The sequence below is a fragment of the Maylandia zebra genome, linkage group LG8 (assembly GCF_041146795.1).
Source record: "Maylandia zebra isolate NMK-2024a linkage group LG8, Mzebra_GT3a, whole genome shotgun sequence".
NCBI lineage: Eukaryota > Metazoa > Chordata > Actinopteri > Cichliformes > Cichlidae > Maylandia > Maylandia zebra.
The window spans coordinates 1,039,891-1,057,702 of record NC_135174.1 but is presented as its reverse complement, the minus strand read 5'-3'; the positions used below and the strand labels follow the sequence as shown (position 1 = coordinate 1,057,702).

General features: G+C 41.3%; 1 protein-coding gene across 8 annotated transcripts in view; it reads right to left on the bottom strand.

Moving 5' to 3' along the window:
• rbfox3a (RNA binding fox-1 homolog 3a) overlaps window positions 1-17,812 on the bottom strand; it is a 595,842-nt gene that overhangs the window by 18,945 nt on the left and 559,085 nt on the right. For 6 of the 8 annotated variants that reach the window (XM_076887145.1, XM_076887144.1, XM_076887147.1 and 3 more), the window contains 4 exons: window positions 16,721-16,853; window positions 15,139-15,178; window positions 14,887-14,951; window positions 8,251-8,329 (listed from right to left, as the gene is read on the bottom strand). In XM_076887145.1, the coding sequence (XP_076743260.1) occupies window positions 8,251-8,329; window positions 14,887-14,951; window positions 15,139-15,178; window positions 16,721-16,853 (317 nt within the window). The remainder of the gene's footprint in view (window positions 1-8,250; window positions 8,330-14,886; window positions 14,952-15,138; window positions 15,179-16,720; window positions 16,854-17,812) is intronic. The other 2 variants (XM_076887148.1, XM_076887146.1) reach the window with 1 other exon arrangement.

The window sequence follows — 17,812 nt, the reverse complement described above, 5'->3', positions numbered from 1 at the left end:
TCTGTCTGTCTGTCTGTCTGTCTGTCTGTCTGTCTGTCTGTCTGTCTATCTATCTATCTATCATCTGTCTGTCCATTTGTCTTGTTTCCCTGTTTTGTCCATAGTAAATTTGTGAAAAACATTTATATACACTGTAACTTTAAAAGGTATATTATGTGAAAAATTATATTTATTGTTTGGATTGTGATAATTGATAATTTTCTGCATTAAGCTGACAGATACACAGATTACACATTCGATTCAATTTTATTTTCATAGCTCTGAATCACAACAGCAGTTTCCTAAAGTTATGGTATAATGTAAGGTAAAAACCCTACAATAATACAAAGAAAACAGACAAAACTCCAACAATCCTCTATGAGCAACCGCTTTGGCAACAGTGGGAAGAAAAAACTCCCTTTTACAGTTTTTCTCAGTCGCTTTGGTGCGTTTCTCAGAACACCATTAACATTTGCACAGCAGTTAGTGCATTTCCCAAAACAATTAGTGCAAACTGCAAAACCTAGTGGATAGCCTGCAAAAGCACGTCACATGCACAGAATTGATTATCCACACCTCAAAAGCAAGTATCCATGTCAATGAAACTGTCAGTGCCATCAAAATGAAAAGTCTTGACACCATCTTTATGAACAAGATAGTCAAATGGCATTGTCATGTTTCCACTATGACAGTTTATAATTTCAGTGTTTCCCATTGCAAAAACAATTGGTGACACCTGAAAATGCTGACGACAGCACTATGGCCTACCTGTACAGCCATCTGAAATGTGCAGTGAAGTCACTGTAGATGTTATGGGAGTCTTGGGAGTAACTGAGACACTGAATACGTACGTTTCACATTTCCATTGTGTAGAAATGTTCGTAATCCTACAGAATTGTGCAAAAGAAAAATATGCTACAGTCACTTGTGCACTGTAGAATACATGTAAACATAAAATCACCCATTTGGTAGAGCTGTGCACTAATGTGAACAATAAACAGCACATGTAACAGTACAGTAAATCATTCTGGCACATCCAGACGTTCCTGTCTGTCTGGCCACATATTTTCATCTACATCACAACAGATGTTATCCCTCGCAATGCAGCGAGGAAAGTATCTCCTGGAGTGGCGAATCCATCCTCTGCAGGACCCTGCTGTGATGTCGTCACATGCTGCATCCATGGCTGCTAGCAGGGCCATTTGCTCATGTGGATTTCATTTTTCTTGAGTACTCTGTCAATTGTTGAAATTGAAACAGATTCAATATTGCCAAATACCGTGTAATTCTCTATGACAGCGCTTTGTATGTCTCTCAGCTTTATTGCATTGTTTGCAATGACCAGTGCACAAATGGCTTCTTCTTGCTGTGGGGTAAAAAGGGGCCCTCTTCCGCCTCCGCGAGGTTGTCTTACAATCCTATGTGGTGCAGAGTGAACTTTTTGTGAAATTGCAAATACAGTACAGTAACATGTGATGTGTCTGAGATGGCACAGTACAGTACAGTGTATTACTGTTTGCATACCTGTTTTTCCTACGGAATGTTTGAATGATTGAACTGACAGTAGTTCTTCCAATATTGGGTTGCACCCTTCGACCAGCCTCCTCCATGGTGAGGCCGTGATTGACAACATGGTCCACAATTGTAGCCCTTATTTCATTGGGAATCCGCCTATATCTGCCTCTTCTCCCTCTTCCCCTTCCTCCCCACATCCTCACCCCTCTTCCACGGTGCTGATCTTCCATTTTGTGTAACAGAAGTGTAGAAATGGTACACACTAGCTCCCGCGCAGTTTATATATGCTTGCCAATTGGGGATTCACAGGATTCATCCATAATTGACAGTGAACAAGTTGTTTGTCATTGGTTACAACTAAACTTTCACACGCCTCCTCATGAGTGACAGCTGCAATTCACCCGAGATCAATTGTTCAATTTCGGAGACATTTCCAGGAACAATGATACAGAAAGGTATAGGATTTGCTTGACAGATGGCCAATATTTGGCATGTGATAACTAGTTCAACAATTTTGTGTGTGATGACTCAAGCAATGGATGTATGACTATTAGTTTTATTGGGAACGACTATTCAGCATCCATAGGTATGATTACTTTTGACTGACATGACATAAGCAAATGGAAATGTCAGAAAGCAGCAGGGAAATGTATGGAAGCAACTGATTCATGTCCAAAATCATTTGCAGTTTGTTCAGAGAGAGGAGAAATTGCTACTATGATGTGCACAAATGACTGAGTGTTGTGGAGGTTGAACTAATAGTTATGAGAATTTCAATTCTGATCTGAGAAACGCACCAAAGCGACTGAGAAAAACTGTAACAGGAAGCAGGTTTAGAGGGGTCAGAGATTTCTTCCTGTTCTGCTGTGACCGGCTGGGGTTACGGCATGATTACTGTATGGTCATACTTCATATATTTATTGCTGTTTGTAACATGATTTGCTGTGTAAACTCAAAAATATCAAAGTGCCAAGCAAACGCTGAGACAGTCCATGAAACATTACAGGTTTTCTCAGTCGCTTTGGTGCTTTTCTCAGCTCAGAATGAAAATTCTCAAAACCTTTAGTGCAACCTCCACAACATTTAGTCATTTGTGCACATCATAGTGTCTCCTTCCTCTGAACAAACTGCAAATGCTCTGTGACATGTATCAGTTGCTTTCATACAGTTCTCTGCTGTCGACAACAAATGAACTCTACTCTTGGATGCTGAATAGTCGTTCCCAATAAAACTAATAGTCTTCATTTCATTGCTTGAGTCTCTTACTTACAAAATTGTTGAATTAATTTTCAAATTTGATACCTTTTGTTATTATTTTCTCCTGGAAAGTCCCTGAAATTCACCAATTTCTCTCAGGTGAACTTCAGCTTTCACTGACGAGGGGATGTGGGAAGTATTAGTTGTAACCAATGACAGGCCACTTGTTCACAGTTACTCATGGATCAATCCCATGAACCCTTAATTGGCAAGCATATATGAACCGAGCAGGACATGGTGTGTACCATTTCTACAATTCTGTGACACAGAAATGGAAGGTCAGCATCGTGGAAGAGGGGTGAGGATGCAGGGAGTTTGTCCCCCCTGCATCCTCACCCCTCTTCCACGATGCTGACCCGGGGAAGAGGGAGAAGACGCCAAACACATACGCAGATCCCTAATGAAAGTAGGGCAACACTTGTTGTCCATGTTGTCAATCATGGCCTCACAATGGATGAGGCTGGTCGGAGGGTGCGACCAAATGTTGGAAGAACCACTGTGAACTCAATCGTTCAAACATTTCGTAGGGAGAACAGGTATGTATAGTACTGGACATAATATCTCATGTTTAGTGTATATTACTGTAATTTTGCTGTAATCTGCACCACGAAGGACTGAAAGACAACCTCGCAGAGGTGGAAGAGGGGCCCTTTTTACCCTGCAGCAAGAGGAAGCCATTTGTGTAACGATGACTGCAAACAATGCAAGACAGTTGAAAGAAATTCAAAGCGCTGTCATAGAGGATAACGATGTGTTTGGCAATATTGGATCTGTGTCAATTACAACAATTCACAGAGTGCTCAAGAGAAAAGAAATGTGCACGAAACAATTGTACAAAGTGCATTTGAACCCAACAGTGAAAGACTGAAGGAGATGTACGGGTAAAACACGTCTTGTATGTATACTCTAATGTTCAGCACTGTAAACTGTTTTACTCTGTGTAGTTTCATGCAGTAGAAAAGCAATTCTGTGTATATACTCACAGAACATACAAAATGCATTATGTTACACAGGAAATGTTGTTACATTTCTCTCTCTAAAGCGTGGAGCTGGAAGCCAGAGAACCACTGCACACATTCGTACGTTGATGAGGCGGGTTCAGTCTGGCCAAAGGCAGATGGCGTGGAAGAAATCACACTGGACAGAGAGCAACCACTGATGTCCCACGGAGTGAATGTTACAATGTGTGCAGCCATCTCAGACAATGGCATCCTCACCCATATTCCCCTCCATACAATACACAACATCTCCTGACTCTTTTAGACACTCTTCACTGGGACATAGTCCCTGAGAATGAGTGGGGTGGAGGCCAACTCAACAAGTATGTTGTTGTTTGGAATAATGTCACTTTTCAACACTCACACATGGTCACACAGTGGTTTGAGATGACAGAACGCTGGTTGAATATCTGCCTCCCTACTCCCCACTCCTTAATCAGATAGAGAAGTTTTTCTGTGCCTGGAGGTGGGAGGTTTATGACCAGCATTCACATGTGCAAATGGCCCTGCTAGCAGCCATGGATGCATGTGACGACATCACAGCAGAGTCATGCAGAGGGTGGAGTCGCCACTCCAGGAGATACTTTCCTCGCTGCATTGCAAGGAATTATATCTGTTGTGATGTAGATGAAAATATGTGGCCAGACAGACAGGAACATCTGGATGTGCCAGAGTGATTCATGTGTGTTCAGTTACAATGTGCACCGTTGTATTGTTCACATTTGTGCACAGCTCGACCAAAACGATGTTTCTCATGTTTATTCTAAATAAGTGACTGTAGAGTTTTCTTTGGCACAATAAAAATGTGAAACACGCGTATTCAGTGTCTTGTACTCACTTACTTCCCTAACTACAGGGATGTCAGTACAAAAAGTATATAGTGCTGTCTTGAGCATTTTCAGGTAGTGTCACCGAGTTCTGACCTTTTCTTGGAAAACACTGAGAGAATACTGAACACTCATAATGACAACATGACAAAGCTATTTGTCATGTTGTTCATCAAGATGGTGTCACGACTTCACATTTTGGTGACACTGGCAGCTTCATTGACATGAATACTTGCTTTTCAGGAATGGATTATCGATTTTGAGCAAGTGACCTGCTTTTGCAGGTTATCCACTAGGTTTTGCAGTTTGCACCAATTGTTTTGAGAAATACACTAACTGCTGTACAAATGTTAATAGTGATGTGAGAACAGCACCAAAGCGACTGAGAAAAACTGTAAACATTTGTCGTAGGCTCTGAGGTTTGTGTAATGGGCCCTGGATTCCTGTGGAAAAAGTACTTACAGCGTATATGTCAAAAATACTGAACTATGATATCACAAAAAACTATTACTGCAGGACATTTGTTCAGTAGCCTCCAATAGTTTGGATCAGATCTATTCATTCAAACTGACAACACTGTAGATTTAGTTAGAGGGGTATGGCGTTATTTTTGTGCCACTATTCTGAGCGCACGTAAAAACATTTGCATATGCAAGTGTTGCATTTTGAGGAGAAATTTATTTTGAGTGAAGAAAAGCTGAATTTGAGTGAAAAAAATTCATTGCTGCGTGCAAAAACTGTATTTCAGTGTTTGCTATTATCCACACACACACACACACACACACACACACACACACACACACACACACACACACACACACACACACACAACAGCAGCCCCTCTCGCTCAGTTTTTGCATTTGCGCTCGCTCGCAGTGTGTTGCTCGCGCTCTCAACATTTCTGCCCGTGCGCGCTCAACTCTTTCTCTACACCGTTATATACACAGAGGGGCGGAGTTTGAAATATTACTCTGTCTGTGTCACAAAATAAACTTTTAAGATATTTTCATGCGAGAATGTTTCTGTGTCAACTTCAAATATCCCCAGAAAGAGTAATATTTCAAACTCTGCCACGCTGTGTTACTCCGCCACTGCCTCGTTTGAGTTTTGGACGAAATGCATTCTGCGATATTGCATTTCGTCATTTCGAGCTGATTGGAGACCAAAACAGCCAATCAGATTTTTTTTTGTGTGTGTGGATAATAGCAAAGATGGAAATACATTTCTTGCACGTAGCAATGAATTTTGTTCATTCAAATTGAGCTTTTCTTTACTCAAAATAAATTTCTCCTCAAAATGCAACACTTGCACCTGCAATTTTTTTTTTTACGTGCGCTCAGAATAGTGGCACAAAAATAACGCCACAGAGGGGGAGCTCAGTGTGAGAGATTTATTTCTTTAAACTCATTTATAATTTTATTGTAATTTAACAGCAAGGACACAGCTGTCAAATATTGTGAATGGGTCATAAATGTGCCCTCATTAGCACTTTCCCAGTTGATCTTTGACCCACTTGTTTCTATTTTTTAATAAATTTGACACATTTATTTGGATTATTTGTCATAATTTGTCTTATAGAGTTAGGAAACAATGTATAAATCAAAACTGATGTTACCTTACTGTAAAATATTGATTCCAATGTTACTTTTTGAGTAAGTAAGGAACATTTATTTATATAGCACATTTCACAGATAAAAATCACAAAGTGCCTCACAATAAAACCAGAAATACCAACACACATAAAATAATATAAAACAGTGAAAAAATTTATCAAAAGCTCATTTGTATAAAAATGTATTTAGCTGCTTTTTTTGACCATCTTATCAGTTTAAATCTACTGTTGGCCTAATCAGAGGTTTAAAATATGCTGATGCAGGACACAAACGTCACAAAGAAGCATCGTCCTTCTGCAGTGCAGAGTAGCCTTCAAAAAGATGAGCACTGAAGAATATTTATAGTTAATGACTAATGAAGGCAAACATGAAATGCACCAGCACCAACAAACACAGAGTGCTCACAACCATTTATAAAACATCATCCAACTAGTAGACAAACAAACAAACAAACAAACAAACAAACAAACAAACAAACAAACAAACAAACAAACAAACAAACAAACAAACACAGAGGCTCGTCTTCAGTGTTAGATACAAAACGGTAACAACCTGACAGGTGATGCTGCTCAAAACCACTTTCATCACATCTGTGAGTTTTTTCATTCATTAAGATCGATGTGATGTGCTTACAATGCAGTTAAACAAACAAACAAACAAACAAAAACAACCCAAATAAACAGTCAAAAGTTTGAAAAAGAGCAGAAACATATCAACGTGAAGAATTCATGTCATGAAGGGATTCACACCATCATTAACAAGCTGGAGGTCAGTCACCTGCAGAAAGCTGAATAAAGACTAAAGAAAACTGAACCTGATGTCGGCCAATGCTACAAATCTCAATGCTGTCACTGTGGTGTACCCATGATTTGTCCAAGAGATCATTTTATTCTATATTTGTGGATAGAAAGCAGTATGGTTACAACAGCTTACTGCATGACAGCATTGATAAACTCGGCTTTAGCTGATGAAGCAGAAACACAGATGAAGCTCATGTTTCTATTTTTCTGACAGTATTTGAGATCTGTGTTATTCTAGATGGAGCTTGTTTGTCAGACTTCACACAGTTTCATCTGAGGAGAGAGAGTATCCTCGCTCCTTCACCAGTTTCAGACTGACATATAAAATCTGTGACACATACGTTATTATTATTATTATTATTATTATTAGTATGGTAAATAAAGAAAGGTAAAACACTTGATTTGTCTAGCTAACTAAAAGACCTGCTGACATTTCCAGTTCACTGCTTGTGCCATGTCTGTTATTTAAATTGAACATTTGCTGGATTTGAATGAAATGTCATGACTCTGGTAAACCACACACAGAGGTACTAATCCAGTCCTGCCCACAAAAATTAAAATTTTCTAAAAGAATAGAAAAAAACTTGCTCGTCAAAATGATCTCATTGTTTAATATGATCCTCTTTATGTGGAAACCACCACATAATGAGTGGATTCATTAGAATATAATATTTCCTATGTTAGATATATTATCTTGTTTGCTGTATTAGATTTTGTCTGCACTCAGTGTCTGATCTATGAGCAGCAGCAGAAACACCTGCAGCTAACAGAAGCTCACATTCAGCTTCGTGTTCTCCTCCTTTTCCCTCTCTTGTTGAAGCCTGTGCTGCGTAGTTCATACTGACTGACACAAAACAAAGAAAGTCTGGTTTTCTCCGCCTCTTTGAAGTTTGAGAGAAGCTGACTAAAGACAAAGAGACTTTCTCACCTAAGAAAGTGGCGTTCAAATAAAACAACTGATTTCTCCAAAACAAACAAAGCTGGTTCTGGTTTTCTGAAATGTGAGCCTCCAAGAGAATCAGAACTCAGTACAAACAAAAGCTTTTGTTGGAGAGCTTCTGAAACTCTTAAACCTTCATGTGAGCTATTGATGTACTGGTTTATTTGTTCATATAAATATTCACATTTTTAACGATCTCCAATAATATGTATGGTGTCATACAGTGTATTTCAAAGACAGTGTGTGAATGTTGTATCAGTCTACTGTAATATTCTAGTATGGTGCAGTAATCAGCAGTGAGGAAACAGGGAGCAGACTTACCATAGTGCCCACACTGTATGTGGCTGCAGGACCAATGGTGTGGTGATAGGGGTCTGCGGTTGCATAGACTCTGCCGTAACTACATAAAAGGAAGTAGGAAGAATCAGCTTTTATTAAAATGCAGTATAAATGTACAGTTGCTTAAGCAACTGCTGCAAAACAAAGACTATAAACATATTTGAAAGATGGAAGGTGAAAAATGAAAGTTTGATATTAACAGTATTAGCTGGGACTCTATCCTATCTCTCATGCCCGCCACCACCTGGGACGTGCTTTGTTTGCTTGTTATTCTCCCTCATCTGTCAAAGTGTTGCTCTGATGCACTTGGTTTGTTAAAATGTGACAGGAAAAGTATCTGAGCTCAAAGACACAAGCCTCAGTATAGAACGGCGTGCACGACAGTCATAGACTGAAGCACTGCATGTGTGTGCTGATTAAAGTACTCAAAGAAAAATGCTTATAAATACCCGTCTATTTACAACGGCAATAATAAGGAATGGGTTGCAGCTTTCACTTAGCTGCATTAAGGCAGTGCTGAATCGACTCGCCGGGCCAGGTGAAACCTGGAGTTCCAACTCTCACTGGTGTTATATTGTGTACCAGTCTTTTCTGATTGGGAATTCAGTCAGAAATATTGTTAGCATTCTCAGCTTCAACTATCAAAGAGTAATTAATAATATATTATCATATCTTGGAGCCACTTATTTTAACTGAGATCTATAATCATTTTCACTAATCAATCACACTAAAGGCTGGCAGGCCATGTAATGAAAATTATGCTTCTCTCAAAACTGATGTTTTAAACAGGAGGGCAGCATTGGATTTGTTTGATCTCCAGCATGAACGGGAAGAAAGGCTACAGAAACATGTCTGTGTGGGTTCTCAGTCATCAAGGTCATCTAATCTACAGAGCTTGAACATACCAACTGGATTTCTTTCACCTCTCATCCAAGAGGCTTCTTCATTTCTAAAAACCAGGTATGTAACCCCAGGTGAAGGTTAAGTCAGGTAAGTCATCACATGAGCCAATGAAAAGAAGGTGTGGGTATATTACCATTACTGAGAGTTACAGTTGAAACCATTGTGAAACCTTGCCCCACCCAATCATGTGAACTGAGGTCTGGTTGTAGGCGCCAAATGCCTGAGAAGGGATCTTTAGACTGTGTTGACACTGCACCACACGTGGCTGATAGATGGTGCTGTAGGCCACCCCTTCTGTTCAAAGATGGGCGTTCATAGCAGACATGGATCTTTTACTCCTCTTTCAAACCTTCTTGCATCCTTCATCTCTGAAAGAGTGACTTTTGACCTTTGATTTTTCTGAGCACTTCTTGATGCACTGCACAGCAAACACTGTGTGGCTTAGATGATTTTGGCGGTTTTGGTTGAGGGTGTGGCTTAGTCTGAGGTGCACTGGGATGCTCAAATTCTCCTGAGTTTCTCTGACAAAGCAGTTACACAAGGAATGATGATGTTGTTCAGTTTGTCATTTCTCCCTGGTTGGTGTTTCTTTTACATCAGGGATGCAAATCTTTAGGTGACGGCCAAGCAGAAACCAATCAGAATCAGAATCAGAATACTTTATTAATCCTGAAGAAAATTATGGGTTACAGCAGGCAGCACGCTACGGCGCAAGCACACTTTCAAAGGAACCTTCTGACCAAACTTTACACAAATATCACATTGGAAAGACAAGTCAGAGAAGGTAGGCTGATAGGAAAAAACAACGAAAATACATAACATGAGGTGAGAGGAGGAGAAAAAAACTCCACTCAGACTGAGCTCGTACTGGGAGAACAGAAAAAACACCCCAGCACAAAAAGCACATGACTGTCAATACACCACAGAAACACAAGACAAGCAACAGGGGCGGGTAAAGGTGAGAGAGAGCCGGTGTAGACAAGGCATCCGGTCCTGCAGCATGTCTGCGCTGGTCCAGTCGACCGCCATCTGCCGCGGGAGGGGACAGGCATAGAAGGCGTTTGGAAAGGGAGGGGGATGAGTGTGTATCAGTGTATGTGTTCAGTTCAGCTGAGACAGTGTCCTTCACCCTGCCGGGCTAAGTAAACAGTCTTCCAGCCAACCCAGGTGGCCTTGCATGGGGGAGGAACAGTCTAAGCACAGTCGTTATCAGGGTGTTGTTGTTCAGCTCCAGCCTTGAGACCACAGCTGGCGCTGAAGTGGTAGCTGCATGAAGTGATGATGGTTTTTACTTTAGTGCGAACAACTCATGTGAATTTCAAAGCTGTTGTTCGACACTGGTCTCTCAATCTGCCGTTGGAGAGCCGCGAGCTTCTCCACGATGTTATCCAATTTTCACTCAGCGGTCTTATTCTGAGTGTTCACGGCAGCCTCGAGCTTCTCCAAGATCTTATCCGTGCTGCGTTCAATGAGCCCATTCTGAGAACTCACGCCTCGTCCTATCGTTTCAATCCCAGCGGGCAGCCTTGTGGGGGTAGGAACAGCCGATTCCGCTTTCTTTAATCTTTGATAAGCCAGGGCCAAGCCAGCTCCGATCAGCAAGAACCCTGTTATCATGGTTCCGAACAGGTAGATATCTTCAATGTCCTTGATCGACATTTTTTATTGTTTTATGTAAAGCACTTTGGTATGCCCAAGGCTTTTAAATGTGCTCTATAAATAAAGATTGTTGTTGTTGTTGTTGACAGTCCCGCCAGGCACACGACCCTCCAGTTCGTCCACCCGTCCATCGTGTATCCGGCAGGGAAAGTCCCTCCAGGACAGTCAGGCTACCCCGATCCCCGGCTTCTCGTTGAGAAGCTGGTGTCAATTGCATTCAGGGACCAGTTGATCAAATCCATAATTCCTCTTTTAGGTTTTAGAGAACAGACTGTGAGAGAGTGTTCCAGGGAAAAGTAAAAAATAGACTAGACTAGACAAGAACACAAGAAGCTAAGCAGGGAAGATAAGGAAAGGGAGAAGAGAAAAGTGTGACCGCCTTCGCCAAGAGCCAGAAGTTGAAGGTCATAATTCTCTCTGTGAGGGAGAAGGTTTTAAGGATGGGGCTGAAGGTAACCCCCCCCAAGATGGGTATGTTGCAGGTTAGTGTTAAAATTTCCACAACAAGGGCCTTGATCACCCCACATCTGTGTTCCAGATGGTGGTGGGAGTCAAACAACAGGTACTGGTCTGTGTGTGGGTTTCCAGTAAACTTCAATGCTGAGGTTTCCATCCTCAGTGCACACAGCACAGTCCAGAAACAGCAAACTTTTATCCTTTGTATCTTCCTTGGTGAACTGTATGTTTCTATCCACTGAGCTAACATGTTTGGTGAAAGGTTTTGATTCAGACTAAGGTGGCATCCACATATCTGTACCAGTGGCTGCGTGTTATCCTTTGGACAAAGCCAAGAGCTTTAGTTTCCATTTCCTCCATGTAAAGGTCGGCTGTAGAAACCATCGTTTCATTTAGAATATGTGGGATTGTGACTAATGGTTGATGATAAGTTTTGATTTAGATCTGCTTTCCACAGATATAATCATTGAATTTGGAACATGCAAAGACAACAGGAAGAAGCTCTTTCTTGATCCATGGATCTCAGTCTGTGTACAAGAGGAGCAGGCGGTCGGAGCACCTGAAGGCACACAATTCAATTCAATTCAATTTTATTTATATAGCGCCAAATCACAACAAAAGTCGCCTCAAGGCGCTTCATAAAGCTCCAAGCCGGTACTGTGAGGCGTCACACGTACAGTAAGTGTGATGGGTTTCTGCACATCATAGTAGCTGAGAGTGGCTGGACTGGCTCTTTGTTAAAGCATTGAATGCATCTTGATGCTGCTTTAGCCAGCACCACTGAATGTCTTTGTGTGTTAGCTCATGAAATGGGGCTGAGAGGTCACTCTGGGAAAGAACTTTCCTAAAAAGTTGATCATCCCCAAGAAGCACCGGAGGGCTGTGACATTTTCTGGTATGAAAATCTCATTAATTGCTTTGGTCTTAGCTGGATCAGGCTTGAGGCCCTTGCTTGTGAATACATGGCCAACATAACAGACTTCCTCAAGTTGGAATTTGGACTTCAGGGCGTTCAGTCTCAGTTGGACTTCCCTCACATGCTCGAGTTCCTTTCTGAGATACTGTTCATGCTTTCATATCTCTTCCACCAATGATTATGTCGTTGACCCATTTCACTACAAAGAATTACAGCGGGTATTCCTTGCCTGCAGAGTGGGTCAAAGTGTAGCTGTGCCAGCTGTTTGAATTTCCTCACCTCCATATGCCACCAGTTTGGTTTTCTGAGTCTTCTGTTTTGTTTCAGTCGGCGGGCATGACATTACATTTGACGGCAGCTCTATTGGTTTTTCATTGATATGCACAGTGGTGAATACGTCATTCCTATGCAGAAAACAGGGATTCCCAGTGTCTATATTGACCCCATTCACAAAGAACATTTCTTCATCACTGCTGGGCGCTTGCATCTCAACGCCACCTCCACAGTTGTTGCAGTTAGTTATTGCATGTGCAGGACTCTGTTCTGATCGTGTCGCACTTATCTTGTGATGAAACTATCCACCTTTGCTGTCGTTTGGGGCTGCTATTCGAATATTTAGCTCATTTCAATTGCTTTGCTTAAGGTTAAGTCACTGTCATGCAGTAGTTGCTTTCTCATGCTGCCATGAATATATCGTATTCTTGCTCGTACACGGGCGACTTCTTGGCAATGTTTCCATTAAACATCAATGATTCTGGTCTACAGAATCCTTCCACATGGTCATTGATGTTTAATAGCCTTTGCTACGATAGCTGAACAACGTTAGCTGCTTGCTTGCTATGTCTTTAAAGGGCTGAGAAAACGTTTAGCTTACCGCTTTGTTGGCAGCTTTTTAGCACATGACCAAACCACAACTTCTGACATCATGTTTGATGTTTAGTAAAAACGCTGGGTTTATGATTGCTTATAAGCTTTTACTGTGTATGACAGTGGCGACATTACGTGCAAGCAGCTCGACTCCAGGGGTGGGAACCCGGTCCTGTGATAGACATTCCCACTGCATGCACAGTGCACTATTCACGTCGAACAGGTATGGAAACCCTCATTATTAAACAACACTAGTCACGTTCTACAGGAATCATCAAACCTGAGGAAAAACACAGGATCCTGAACTCTAAGACATTAGGAGTAATCTAATTTTCAGTTCAGTTCAGTTTTATTTATACAGTGCCAAATCACAACAACAGTTCCCGAGACACACTTTATGTTGTAGGTAAAGATCCCACAATAATAAACAAATAAGCACGGTATATGAGATTTCAGAAAGTCTTGAAAATTGTGAGCCAAAAGCCAGTCCAAGTCCAGACCTTGGACCATTTGGTGTTGTCTCTGGCAGGACCTTAAGAGATCTGTGCTCGCAAGCAATGTTGTAAAAGAGAGATAAAGGCATCCAGAAAACCATAACCATAGAAGAAGAAACATGGCCTATGCTTAGTTTTTCACAGGGCTCCATAGAATTGACCCACTGGTGTCAAGACAACCATCTCACCCTCAACGTCGCAAAGACAAAGGAGTTGATAGTGGACTTCCGGAGGTGCAGAGAAGTACACACCCCCATCACCATCAACGGCGCTGCTGTGGAGAGAGTGAGCAGCTTCCGGTTCCTTGGCGTACACCTGGCTGAGGATCTTACGTGGTCAGTACATACAAACAAAACAGTGAAGAAGGCGCAGCAGCGCCTCTTCTTTCTCAGGAGACTGAAAAGATTCGGCATGAACCCCCGCATCCTCAGGACCTTCTATCACTGTGCCATTGAGAGCATCCTCACTGGATGCATCACCACCTGGTATGGCAACAGCACCGCCTACAACTGCAAAGCTCTCCAGCGAGTAGTGCGGTGCTCTGAACGGATAATTGGAGGTGAGCTTCCCTCCCTCCAAGACATCTACAGGAAGCGGTGCCTGAGGAAAGCGGGGAGGATCATCAAGGACTCCAGTCACCCCAGCCATAAACTGTTCAGACTGCTTCCATCAGGAAGGAGGTTCTGCAGCATCCGGTCCCGTACCAGCAGACTGAGAGACAGCTTCTTCCACCAGGCCATCAGACTGCTGAACACGTCATAGACACCTCAGCTTCACTACTGGAACTTTAACATTATGCACTCCATACTGTACAGTAATGCCACTGTTTTGCACATGTCTCAACTCTGTATATTTTTATATATTTTATTTATTGTTTACTCTATTTAATCTGTAAAATATGTGTATATATATACACACACACACACACACACACAGAAAAATATTTAGTATACACATCCAGAAAATTTTTTTTGCATATACTATTATATATTACATATATTTATTAGTTTCAGATGTAGCCATTCTTGTATTTTGCTTGTTTACATTATTGTATTTTGCACAACTCTGTTGCTTGTGAAGCTCGCACACAAGAATTTCACTCACATGTGCTGTACCAATGTACCTGCACATGTGATGTGACAATAAAAGTGATTTGATTTGATTTGAATTGTATGAAAATGTTCTTTTTCATATGAGCATACAGATGATGGTATGAAAGCATACCAGATAAAGTAAGAAACAGGATAAGATGATGCGACCAGTTTTGTTCTGTGAGAACGTTTTTTCAAGAAGGCTTCAGACATGGAAGAGAAAATATCGTACCTGTCACTATAAGCAGCTGCAGCAGTACCAGCTGGCTGTGCATATCTGTAGGCTGCATATCCTCCCTGAAGAGAAACAGAACAATTTCAAATCGCTCTCATTACAGATTAGAAGAGATTATCTTCAAAATTCAACATCAAATCCAGACTACTGTCTTGGCCAGTTGGTCATTATTAGAAGAAATGCTTAAAAATCAATCTTGCAACTACACAGAAATGAAATATAAATGCATATCATTGGGCTTTGACTTACATATATTTCTGCCCCATAAAATCCATCCTGGTAGACCACACTGTTGACATAGAATATCAAATATTAAGCATATATTTAACATTGAAATATACAGAACTGACAGGGTGACGGGTTTTCATACTGAAAAATGTCCTAACTAAATGACATCATAGATGATCTGACAACATCTGGTAAACTGACATTAAAGGTAATTAGATTTCCTGATATTCTCCTCGAGCAAACAATACCTGCAAGGACTTCATTAGGATGACCGTACAGGACACGACCGCCTGTTGGGCTCTAAACAGCCTCATTTTGGTGGCATGGGCTTACAAAGAGCCTTCTTTTGAGATTCCACTTTCTGATTGCTTCACATAACTTGTGCAGATATTCATCCTCTGAAAATCACATTACAGTACATCCCAAAGTTGATTACTGGATTCAAATAGGATGGAAGCCAATGAAGTCCATTGAACTTGTCAAATATGCATTGTTGTGATTAAACTTTGATGAAGAGATGTATGCACATCATCAACAACAATCACAGGGTTTGGATTAACTGAAGGCTGAAGTAATAAATGCATGAACTAGTTTTTCAGCGTCACTCAGAGGCAGGATATTTCTAAGTTAAGAGATGTTGCACAAATGGAAGAAAGCAGTCTTACATAAAGACCATCCTGGTCTTTATGTCTTTAAGACATTGTGCAGTGCAGCACAAGCAACACATCCTGGCCCCACAGATGTAGAAAGGGCACCCAGAGAGAAGGGCCCAGAACGCAGCACAAACCAGGCACCTTGGCCCACCCCCTAAGGCGCAAGAGGACCAGCCGCAAAAGGTGCCAACCTGAAGGCAGGGAGGACACCCCAGGACCGCAGCAGCCAGCACGATGCATGGAAAAGAGAAAAGAAGGAAAAGAGAAGGAGCCAGAGAGCCAACTTGGAAAGAACTGGCAGGATCTCTCTAGATCAACACATGAAGAAGAGTCCCCTTATCTCAACATAGCAAACAACATAGGTCCCACCCCAACATAGCATACCACCCCCCACAGAGATGCCAAGGATAGCAAACCGGGCCACACACAGCAAACCTTCTGGCCACCATGGACACCATGTGTCATCCTGAAGGAGTGGATTACCTGTAGAACCTCTACATGGTCCAGGTATCGCCTTATGCTCCCAGTATCGACACTGACCGAGCCAAATACAAACTAGTAAAAAACTGAAACGATGAGAAAGGAACAAATATCGAGGGCCTGCACCTGTAAAACCACTCCTGTTTGGGGATTAACAACCCACACTGGCAGAACTGACTCTGATTAAAACTACAATTTTTGGAGCAGTGCATGTACCACACAGGTTAAATTATTTATTCAGTGGATATGACCAGCCTGCACCATTCCTCTCCTGCTGCCTTCTTGACCTTTATTTCTTCTTATGACTCCTTTATTTTACACTATTAATTTATTATTTTTCTTCTTCAGTGCCTTCATGTCCTGAAACACACACAAAAACAGTCTAGCAATGTCCTGCTCTATTAGAAGGTGTTTTTGTTTTCCACTCCCTGTTATCACATCAATGTCTTTGTATGTTAGCAAAAACTCACGTTCCATAGGTGGGGATAGGTGGAGGTGGAGGTGCAGCACGGAACGTGTTGTAGATGGCGCGGCCCCTGCCTCTCAAATGAGCCCCTCTATAGGCAACAGCTGCTCCTGCACTGGGGTATGGAAAACCTGCCACTGACAAAGATACATAAAATCATAGACTCAGTCGGCTTCACTGAACACACAACCACTTTATTACATCCTGGATCTTGATCTGAAATATGGCATACAATTTGAACATCTTACAGTATTCCCTGAAAACCTTTTGTCGGATCAATAACATTTAAATTTAGCATAAAGGGGTACACAGTGAGGAATAAATGTCATTACTGAAGATGTCTTTTGGAAAAGTGCTGTAACGGATTTTAAGGGTGTAATTCCTCTGCTGTTAACTTCTTCAAGGCCACGTGCCAACACAGTACAGAGCAGCTACTAATCTACTTCCAGAAAGGTTGAATATCTCTATAATAGTTTTGCTTCCTCACTGTGTACGGCCCTGGACTTTGGCTCCTCTGCAGAAGAAAGCAAGAAATCAGAAATGCTTGTGTCCCCGGTAAAACTCACAAACACAGAACTTAAAGAGGAAATTGAATCTCACTAATTTAAAAGATGTTTATTTAGCCTAGAGAAAGAGTTTGCTGTTCTATAAAAAGCTTTTCATAAAGCTAACACATCTTACTATTCAGCCTTAACTGGAGAAAATAAGAACAAAGACTTAGAGGTCGGTTTAACCAAGTATTCCTTTAACCTTAAGTAGTAAAGACTTTCTGAACTACTTAAAAAATGAAGTTTTAACCATTAAAGAAAACTTTACTTATAAGAATCTCAAAGATGTATCATTACATAAAGCTAGTTTTAGTACTTTTGACATTTACTTTGACCCTCTCTGTGTCCATCAGACCTTATTTCTCAGACACTGTTCCGAGAAGTCCTACGATTTGTTAATGCTTTACTCTATATCTGCTAGTGGACTATGCACAACAAGCCAACCTTCCTTTTAGCTGGAAAATTCTCTGGTTAGAGTAGATGTAAAACAGCTGGCTGATCATCTGCAGATGTGTGTTTGTGAGGAGCGCTCACACTGCAAGGAGAAA